Raw genomic sequence first — 10,017 nt, forward strand, 5'->3', positions numbered from 1 at the left:
CTCTTAAGTGCAGTTGTTAGCTACTAATCACCATGCATATATGCAACCAAACACCGAGTGAAAATTACTTCACGATGACAAGACATCACATGCAGGCAACCAAACTACATGCCAACATTGTCTTTTTCTTGTTTTCTTTTAATCAGGGCCTGCTCAGCCTGGCTTGTTTTTGTCCTCTTTGTCTACACTATTCACTGTAGATGCACTGTAGCTGGCCTAGGGCCCGGGGCTTATCCCAATCCTGGGCCCGCCCCTACCCTTTGTGGTCTTCCCCTACCCTTTTGTGGTCGAGTGGGGTGGTAGTGGGCGGGCGTTACTGAGGGCTCATTCAGTTTGGAGGATTTCTTAACGTAGGAATTAGGACTAGTATAGGAATTTTATAGGATGGCACTTGCCACCCTAAGGAATTGGCTCGCCTCGTTTCTACGCACAAAATAAGCTTTGAGTGGATGTGTAATTTCCTCCAAAAACACAGGAAATGAATAATATTCCTACGAAATTCCTATACACATTTCCTACAAACCGAACGCATCTATAGGAAATTTCCTTCGGGATCCTTGTTTCTATGTGTTTCCTATGAAAATCCTTCAAACCGAATAGGCCCTGAGTCGGATTTTTTCCTCCAAAAATGAACCAGGCCCGTTAGCCTGGATCGGGGTGGCAAAATCCAGCGGGCGGGCGGATGTGTGTATGGGCAAGTGGACGCTGGGAGCGGGCCGACCAGGCAACCTGCTGGGAATGAATCCGTCGAATTTGTTGCATACAGCGACTCAAAGATCAGCGCCACGTGTCAACCCCTTATTAGACAAAAATTCCGACCTAAACTAAAAACAAAATCTGTGGACTGATTGCTAGTCAGTTCCAGAGTTATTGCGTTCTTCCTTTATTTTTCCTCCTTTCCCCCTTTGTCCTCTACCACTCATAGCTAGCTAGTTCATGTATCTGAAGTATTTTTCGACGACCATGTCGATGATGACTTTGTAGGCACTAGAGCTGGGGTGGTAGATGTCCCAGAAGACGTATTTGGCGGGTTCGGCGCAGACCGGGCTGGCGAAGTTGCAGAGCACGGCTACCGCCAGCCCAAGGAAACCGCAGCACGAGTCCTTGGCGTTCTTGAACCCGAGCGCCTCGTGCCGGTGGATCACGTCCTCAAAGATGGCGTAGAGGTCGATGAATGTGAGCGTGACGCCGGGGAGCTTGGCGCCGAGCATGGCCATCTTTTCCCTGACCTTGTTGTTGAACATGCTGGCTAGCTGGTTACGATCCGTGGCGCACTGCCGCCGGATCCCGCCAGAGAGAATGCGCTGCGACGGCAAGCAGCCCACCGGCGGCACTCCCGTCAGGGCGATCCTCTTGGCGCCGAGGCTGACGAGGGTCTGGATGTAGGAGATGGCGCGCTGGACCATGAGGTCGCTGTACTGCTCTACCGACATGGGGTCCCCGAAGGTGAAGTGCTCCACGATGTCGTTGCTGCCCCACACGAGGAGGTAGAGGGCCTTGTCCGGGATAGTCCCCACCTTGGCCTTGTACTCCAGGAACATCTTCAGCTGCTGCTCCATCGACAGCGCCGACTGCATGCATACAGGCAGGGATCTCGATCAACTGTAGATATGATTTGCACGCATGCATGCATGCGTGCCTACATCGATCTAGCTAGCTCCATGCATCGCGAGCTCGTGTATGTGGTGAACGCGTACGTAGGACGACGTACCATGGTCTTGCAGGTGGCGTTGTCGTAGCCGCTCCCGGCCGATGCGAAGCTGACACCGGTCTTGAGGTCGTCGAGGGTGAGGTCCTTCTTCAGGTACGGCGGGACATTCTCCTTCACACCAAGTGCCGCCGCTGCATTTACAAAACCATTGTGATCCACACTGACTGATACTATCTTAATTATACTCCCTCCGTCCCAAAATAAATGACTCAACTTTATACTAGCTTTAGTACAAAGTTAGTATAAAGTTGAGTCACTTATTTTGAGACAGAGGAAATATGTAATTGCCGTATATATGTGTGTGATCGGTGATACATACGTACCTAGGAAGTCAACACTGATCCTACCGTCCGTGAACCGGCCGGTGGCCTTGTGCCCGGGGAAGTCCCTGCCGTAGGGCGGGAAGTTGGCCCTGACGATTGTCCTGATATAGTTGTTGTTACCTGTGTCTATAATCGAGTCACCAAAAGCAAGGATCGCGGGGTATTTAAGCGGCCCGGCAGTAGCCGGGGGAGCTGTGGGAACCTTCGGCGGCACCGGCACCGGCACCGGAGGAGGTGCTGCCGCACGCACCCCGGTGATGACTCCGGCGAGAACTAGCAGGGCGGGGATCATGTTATACATGGTGGTGAACGCCTAGAACCGTGGACGCACACTTTTTGAGACTGGTATGTGGTGTCCGCCATGGTAGATAAATAGGCCGTGTCCTACTCGTTCCACCAAGTGATTTGGTCTAAAAGAACACGGCAGTTGCATGCAAGATCAGCAAGACCCGGGGTGCTCACCCGCATGTCCTTGTAGGTTGACATTTGTGCAGTGATGCGATACTTGCTCTTCTTCTTTGTCTCGGGACGGTGGCTAAATTTGGCAGGTCCACCTAGGCCTAGGCAGGGAAAATTCATGAGTCAATTACACCATCTGTGTCTAAAATTGGCGAAAAGTCACTTTAGTGCTATAACTTGCGATGTACATTGAACCGTGCAACTACTTGGCTTCCATGAGCATATCGTGCTTGTGACAAAATTAATTCTTATATTAGTTTGACAAAATAGCCAGCAATGACAGATAAAAAATATACTCCATTTATTCACAAGGAGAAAGACCTGAACAGTAGATTTGGTGAGTATTTTCTTTGCTCTGCAGCTTCACATGGACAATAGCATTGATGGACCCATGTGCTTCCTTATCATCTGTATGAACTATCAGACTCAAAAACAGAAATCCTGACAACAGACAGATAAGGATCACAACCAAATCACGATAAACATCATGTTGCCTCCTATGAATACATTTTAAAAAAATGATACGAAAGGTAAAGATACATATAAAGTACACCACCACCTAACAAATCAAACCAAGGCAGGGGATAATCAGCTGAGTATGAAAGTCTTCTCAATTTGATGCATGTTATCCCAGGGCAGCAGATATTTCTCTCCAGACACGTCTTCCGAAGAAATAAACCCTAATTTGCAGATCTTGGACATTTTGTCATTACTTCATCAGTCAGTGTGACGAGAGAGCAGTGAATATTCCATAACCAGCAAAACCAAGGCCAAACAGAAGGAAGCCGTAGTCCAGCACTCTTCTCCATAGGCTCATTGATGATCCTACGATGTTGAGGTGGAAGAAGGTGGGTAGCACAAAGGAGAGCAGCGCACAGACGGTGCACCCAACAAAGGAGACGAAGGACCCAAATGCAGGTATGCAGGATGCCATCACAGTTAAAATAGTCACCATGATGATGCGGCTCGAGTGCAGGCCTAGCCACTCGGCACCAGGAACCCCGTGGGAGAGCTTCTGGAAGCATCCACTTGATCTGAGCCTTGTCTCCACAATCTCGTGAATCGGGTGCATCATAACTGGGAATGTGAATGCTAGTGCAATGCATAGGCCAACCTGCCAGTAGATTTTTTGAACTTTTAGGATACAAAGATCACTACTCCAGCATGTTAGATATCATGCGGCAATAAGATTTACAATTTTTCAAATCTCAAAATATAATAGATTCACACTTGAATCATACTTTATGACCTTATACAACCAATTATCAAGTACTGGGGCTACAAAATATTTGACGAGAAGCAATAGCATATTTCAACAAACAATTACACGATATAGATTATGAAAATTGCACTAACCTTAACAGCAGCAGATGACCAACTATTGGGAAGATTAAGTGTTATGATGTCCTTGGTAGCCTCACCATAGGCCAAGTACCCACATACTCCAAAACATGCATACACAACTATGATGCCCACAACTGCTTGAGAAAGCACCCAACGGAACTTTCTACGTTCCGCCATTGATGATTCTAGTGCCAGTGTCATGCTGAATCCTTCAAAGCAGAAGACCGCGACTCCAAAAGCGAAAGGTATCGCCAAAACCCCATTAAAAGCACTTCTATTTGCAAAAGGATGATCAATTAGTTGAAGATCTTTTCTGATAACCATTGCCACCGCTAGGACATTGCACACATCAGCAAATATACTGAATGGTGAAAGAGAGGATAGTGAAAGAATGAAGGACAACGCGATTTGCACAGGCAATAGGACGGCAAAGATGAAGCCAGCTGGTGACATCGACTGGCTAAACACGGAATGCAGATTTTCACCAATGAATACTAGGTAAGCTACAGAACCACCCGCTTGTGAGATAAGAATGAGAATTTCCGTCAAGCACCGACCTATAGTCCCAAAGCACTTCTCACCAAAATCTCCATATGTATAATTCTTTGGTTCATCAGTTTCTTCCTCTTGCAATTTATCTTTACAGTCCACCTTCAGAATAGAAATCGAAACAAGTAAATTAAGCAGCTAAAAAGTTGTTGCTATCAAAACAGAAGTTCAGAACATTGTAAAAATCATAGATGCGGCACAGTACATACACGATTCATTTTTTATCATACCATCAGTGTGCTGATCAATGTGAAGTATAAACACAAATTAACAGGCAAAGTCCTGTTCAACAAATTCAACACACTGAAGAAGCAACGAACAGTAGCACAGTTCAGAAAGTATGACCATTCAATTTAACTAGAATGTGAGAGGAGAAACTACCACGTTTACAGAAATACTACCAAGAACAGGCTAACGGCTTAATGCCATAAGGCTGGTCATGACCATGAATAAGGCTTCCATTCTGACACTATTCCGGGAGTGCTTCGGACTACATGATTCATTTGGTTTTATTTCTTATTATGTGTGCAAAATCCTGACCGACCCTGGTTACCGTTCCTGTTATACTGGAGACAATATGGGACCATATTTTTCTGATGGGAAATGGAACGAAAATACTGAAAGTGGCAAGCCTCTTTACTTTAAAGTTGGGCAGTGGGCACAGGATATCCCCATATGAAAAATCAATAGTGTCCTTAAACACGAAGACGCAAAAAATTTATCCCGAGTGACCAAATACTTTACCCTGTCGCTAATATAGTACTTCTAGCGTATGAATGATAACAACAACATGGTAGTACGGCTACGATTAATCTTCAATCGAAACGTAAATACAGACACCATGCAATTTGGCATGGACAGCAAGTCCCAATCTGCTTAAGCTGAATGCAATGCAGGATGTGGCCGTAGAACGGTAGAAGTAGTAGTATTAGTATTTAGATGGCATCCGGTAGTGTTAATGCGAGGTACGGTACTGACCAGGAGGAGCATGCAGTAGAGCGTGGCGAATCCGGCGGCGGCGACGCCGAGGGATCCGGCGACCCAGCCGGCGGCTCGGAAGGCGTAGGGCAGGCCGAGCACCCCCGTGCCCACAATGGACACCACCACGTTGCCCAGCGTCTGCGCCCAGGTTGCTCCTCCCCAGCCTCCACGCCGTCTCCCATCCTCCCGCGCCAGCAGCGGCGCAGCCGCCCCCTTCGCCTCAGCCATCCGCAGCAACAACCGTGGCGGCGGCGACGCAGAGACAAGAGAAGTAGCGGAGCTTTTCGAAGTGAATTTTGATTTTGGAATCTGGTTTGGCGCACGAGGGAACGAGAGGAGGAGCCGTCGTTGTACTACCGTGGTCCGTGGATGGTGAGCGGGATGGGATCACGTTGGAGCTTTCTGGATATCTGTCGGACGCAAAAGCTTCGCTCACACGCGAATCGATACTGAGTGCTACAACCTGTGTTGCATGATCAGTTTACAATCCGTTTGGTTATATGAATGGGATTTCGTATCTGTGGCCTGATTTAGCCGAATGAATCTACATCTTATATCTATACCAATATAAAAAGACTAAAAGGGGTAGATCCAACTGATCCCGGCTATCGAACTAAGTTAATCCAACGAACTAGACTGCTCCAATGACGAGCGTTAAATGTATAACGTGCAACTCATACCAAATATTGCACTAATCATAGGATTAATACACAAATAATAGCATGCCTAATATTCACGTGCAATTAATATATTGCCTAAATATTAACGTGCGTGGCACGTGCGCATTTACTAGTCTATATCTATATCTATATCTATATCTATATCTACACTAATATAAAAAGACCCAAAGAGGCAGATCCAATTGATCTCAGCCATTGAACTAAGCTAATCTAACGACCTAGACTGTTCCAATAGCGAGCGTTAAACGTGTTTAACGTGTAATTAATATCATACCAAATATATTACACTAATCATAGGATTAACACACAAATAATAGTATACCTAAAATCCGCGCGTAATTAATATATTGCCTCAATATTTAACATGCGTTGCACGTGCCGATTTACTAGTCAATATAAAAAACCCAAAAAGACAGATTCAACTGATCTCGGTCATCGAATTAAGTCAATCCAACGATCTAGACTGCTCCAATGACAAGCGTTAAACGTATTTAACATGCAATTCATACCAAATATTGCAATAATTACATGATTAATACACAAATAATAGCATGCCTAATATCCACATACAATTAATATACTGCCTAAATATTAACGTGCATTGCACGTGTGCATTTACTAGTACCCGTTAAAAAACACATGTTTTTCACTCCCCTTCCGTATGGCTGAGTAGAAACACACCCAATGCTTAGTTGGATATATTCGAAAAAATGATGTTTAGTTGGAAGCCTATGGTATGCAGATGTGAAGTGTTGTTTGGTTATACACAAGACATGCGGTCTGGTAAAATCTCTTGTTGAAGTGGTGAGGTTACAAACATTCAGCCTTTTGCACAACATAGTCGTAAGCACTCAAGATAGTCATATGCAAAAGTCTTAGACCATAGTCATATGTCTCAAGGTCTTGAACTAATAATTCAACGTTAAAGTAAACTAACACGCAACAAAAAAGATAATAACCTAAAGGTCCAAGGCAATTGTCTCTTGTGTGGATTTCACTTGGCCATCATCTCAACACCATTGGTGTCGAAAACAACCACTTGAAGATTTCGGGAGTCACCACCTTAAAGGTCACGAGGTACCCCGGTCTTCAACTGATGAGCTAGGGCGAAGGGGCACATCATTTTATCAAGGGTGAGCCAACTATTGATCGCACTGTTAGGACCCGATTCTAAGTCACACCGATCTAGCATGTAACACATCCTATCACTTTGCGGCCTCATGCACGGTATCCTCACGGGTGTCACCTTACCTAGCCCGGGACCATTTACGCCTTTTGGCTCATGTATATGATAGTGTCGCTAGCATACATATGACAGAGAATCCGAGCCCACATGACTAGTCGTAAACCCAAAGTGGCACTAACTTATAGGGACAGGCATACATGACCCAGCAATGCACATGTCGGTTAGCAGCGAGTGAATCCGGGCTGTAGCAAGCTAACAGGACTCTGGTAGACACCGCGTGACATTTCCCCGAAGGGACAGACACATGAGCAAAGAAGGACACATGTCGATCATCCATGTGTTCCGGAGCAGTATCAAGCTACCATGGCTTAGTGGGACCACCAGGAGACATTTACCCATAAGAGAGGCTACCAAGAATAAATAACTAGGTTATCGGATCCCACACATACCAAGCATTTCAAAAGCATACACACAATATGCTCGATATGTGCAAATACAACAAGGCATTACAACAAAACTATGTGACTCAAAGTATTTATTCAATAGGCTCCGAAGAGCCAGATATTACAAACATGGATCTCATGACCCAACATTCAAGTCATACAAGAAACAAGCACAGGCGGAAGCATAAACATGTCTGAGTATAGACATCTGAAAAAAAGAAGGCAATAAAGCCTGTCTATCTATAAGACCCTCCAAAGGAGCCAGACCTCTGTCTGGGATCCCAAGCTAATTGTCGAAGCCCACGTGGAACTACTAGAGAGACTGAAGTCTCTCTGCAAAATAAATAAATAAAGCAAACGTGAGTACAAATGTACCCAACAAGACCTACATCAGAACTAACTACTTATGGATCAGTATCAACAAAGGGGGTGGTGGAGTTTAACTGCAGCAAGCCAGTTTTGACTCGGTGGCTATCCTGTACTACGAGTACTTCCTTTGAGGTGGCGCACACGAGTCCACATATTCACCATATCAATACACCACTATGAATCCGCTCTCGTCTCCCTACGAGAAGGCCATCCATAGCAATCACGCTTATCTTGCGCATTTTAGATATTCACTTCCAGTTATCTATGAACAATGTAAGCGTTCCAAGTGGTCCATATCCGCGGACGCGGCTATTCGAATAGATCATTTATAACCCTGCATGGGTGTACTTCTTCACACACGCTCCCACCACTTATCGCCATTTACACGACATGTACTCGGCAACCTTCAAGCGGAAGCCCAGCGAGGGTGTCAGCCACGACCTGACTAACCACACAAGTCTCTAGTCCAGGTTTATCGCCTATTCGGGTTCCATCTGCAAGGAAATCCGGCCGGGGTTTCCACTACAACCCCAAATGATGTGTGCAGGGTTCCCGAGCCCACCAAACGGGTGCCCTGGTACACCGTGCCACGTTCCTACCGCATCACAGCCCACCCCTAGAGTCAGTGCTATGCACGGCCTCTAGCATACTACAAACACCAAAAACTACTTGCAACTCCTAGACAGAGGATAAGGCGATTAATAAGTCGAGAGGATCCACTCACTACTGCAGGATGCTGCTAAAGTGACACTACGATCAGAGACCCTTCGACGAAACTGTGTGCGATGTAATAATCACAAACGATGGTGTAAAATAACCATCAAAAAAGGTGCAAACCGTTTGCGATGGTGGGCACATCAAACATGGTTTAGATTTTAGTTACGCGTGTGATGCTGAGCATATGGTTGATCCATACGAACTGTTTGCGATTAGACAGAACAACAGAAACGGGAAGCCATATCAATGTGTGTGCGATATACGTCATACAGTTCGCTCCGATGAACTGTTTGCGATGATTGAGGTGAACACAAACGATTCGGCGTAACAAGATGTGTGTGATACCCGCCTAGCAAACAGGTCGGTAATCAGAATTATGTGCGATCATTATAGACAGCCCATACAGACTTTTTTTGTGAATTGTGTGCTCGTCAGGGCACATAGTTCAACAAACCAACCTGTGGGCTATAATGTAGAAGATCTCTGTCGAATACTTATTACTAACCGTCTGCGATGAGATTGACAGGATAAACAGAGATAACAAATTAATATGAGCGAATGGAAACAGGGATATGTACATTCTGCTTAATTTAGTCCTTGTTGTTGTTGGATGGCCCCACGACATCGTCTTGGTGAGCACGCTTCTTGCCGCTGATGGTTGGCTTTTCATCGCCGCTGCTGTCGTCATTGTCATTGCTATCGTCCTCCTCCTCCTCCTCCTTGTTCGACCATTCCTCCTCATCATCGTTGTCGTCCTCTTCTCCGTCCTTCGACGGCTCCTCGTCCATCTGGTTGTCGTCTGACGACTCTGGAGGCGGCGTCCCTTCCATGATCCAGATATAATCAAGGTCTGGGCTCGACACCGGACTCATGGAAGACGAGCGGGATGATTCCGATGTTGACCTATCATCGGGCGCCACACTACTGGCCGAACTGTCGTCCTCGCTGTCGCTCGACATGGCTGCAGAGTGTGTGCTAGTGTGTAACGCGGCCTGCCGGGGACGATGAAGATGGTGGACACTTAAGCAGGGTATGCAGAGAAGAGGAAATGCCAATTGAAGCGGGGGTTGACATATTATCTAACCGCTGATATAATCAACCGCAATTATTTGTACCTAGTCGGTCCAAATTCCTGGGGTTTCGCAGGACTCCTATTGGCTGGTTTATTTTTTCAGGACAAAAAGATGGAACAAGTTTTGGGATTATGCACCGGTACCGGTACGAACGGAGTAGGATAGTTGGCAAGCAATACATT

General features: G+C 46.0%; 2 protein-coding genes across 2 annotated transcripts; both read right to left on the reverse strand.

Annotated features, from left to right (window-relative positions):
• Nucleotides 1-741: 741 nt before the first annotated feature.
• LOC125537813 (GDSL esterase/lipase EXL3-like) lies at nt 742-2,464 on the reverse strand. Its single transcript, XM_048701120.1, has 3 exons — nt 2,035-2,464; nt 1,712-1,842; nt 742-1,571 (listed from the first exon to the last, which is right to left on the reverse strand). Exons 1-3 carry the CDS (start codon nt 2,333-2,335, stop codon nt 930-932), a joined length of 1,074 nt encoding a protein of 357 aa, XP_048557077.1. The 5' UTR covers nt 2,336-2,464; the 3' UTR covers nt 742-929.
• A 351-nt stretch (nt 2,465-2,815) lies between these two features.
• Nucleotides 2,816-5,774, reverse strand: LOC125537812 (amino acid transporter ANT1-like). Its single transcript, XM_048701118.1, has 3 exons — nt 5,365-5,774; nt 3,850-4,488; nt 2,816-3,607 (listed from the first exon to the last, which is right to left on the reverse strand). Exons 1-3 carry the CDS (start codon nt 5,593-5,595, stop codon nt 3,215-3,217), a joined length of 1,263 nt encoding a protein of 420 aa, XP_048557075.1. The 5' UTR covers nt 5,596-5,774; the 3' UTR covers nt 2,816-3,214.
• Nucleotides 5,775-10,017: the final 4,243 nt, after the last annotated feature.

The sequence above is a fragment of the Triticum urartu genome, chromosome 2 (assembly GCF_003073215.2).
Source record: "Triticum urartu cultivar G1812 chromosome 2, Tu2.1, whole genome shotgun sequence".
NCBI lineage: Eukaryota > Viridiplantae > Streptophyta > Magnoliopsida > Poales > Poaceae > Triticum > Triticum urartu.

Bases quoted from the DNA above. Each gene is read 5' to 3' on its own strand.
- LOC125537813 (XM_048701120.1), bottom strand. From the start codon at position 2,335: ATGTATAACATGATCCCCGCCCTGCTAGTTCTCGCCGGAGTCATCACC. The intron at 1,843-2,034 runs GTACGTATGTAT...TTGTAAATGCAG, and splicing joins GATCAGTGTTGACTTCCTAG to CGGCGGCACTTGGTGTGAAG. The intron at 1,572-1,711 runs GTACGTCGTCCT...GTATGCATGCAG, and splicing joins ACGCCACCTGCAAGACCATG to TCGGCGCTGTCGATGGAGCA.
- LOC125537812 (XM_048701118.1), bottom strand. From the start codon at position 5,595: ATGGCTGAGGCGAAGGGGGCGGCTGCGCCGCTGCTGGCGCGGGAGGAT. The intron at 4,489-5,364 runs GTCAGTACCGTA...TCTATTCTGAAG, and splicing joins TCTACTGCATGCTCCTCCTG to GTGGACTGTAAAGATAAATT. The intron at 3,608-3,849 runs GTTAGTGCAATT...ATCTACTGGCAG, and splicing joins GGTCATCTGCTGCTGTTAAG to GTTGGCCTATGCATTGCACT.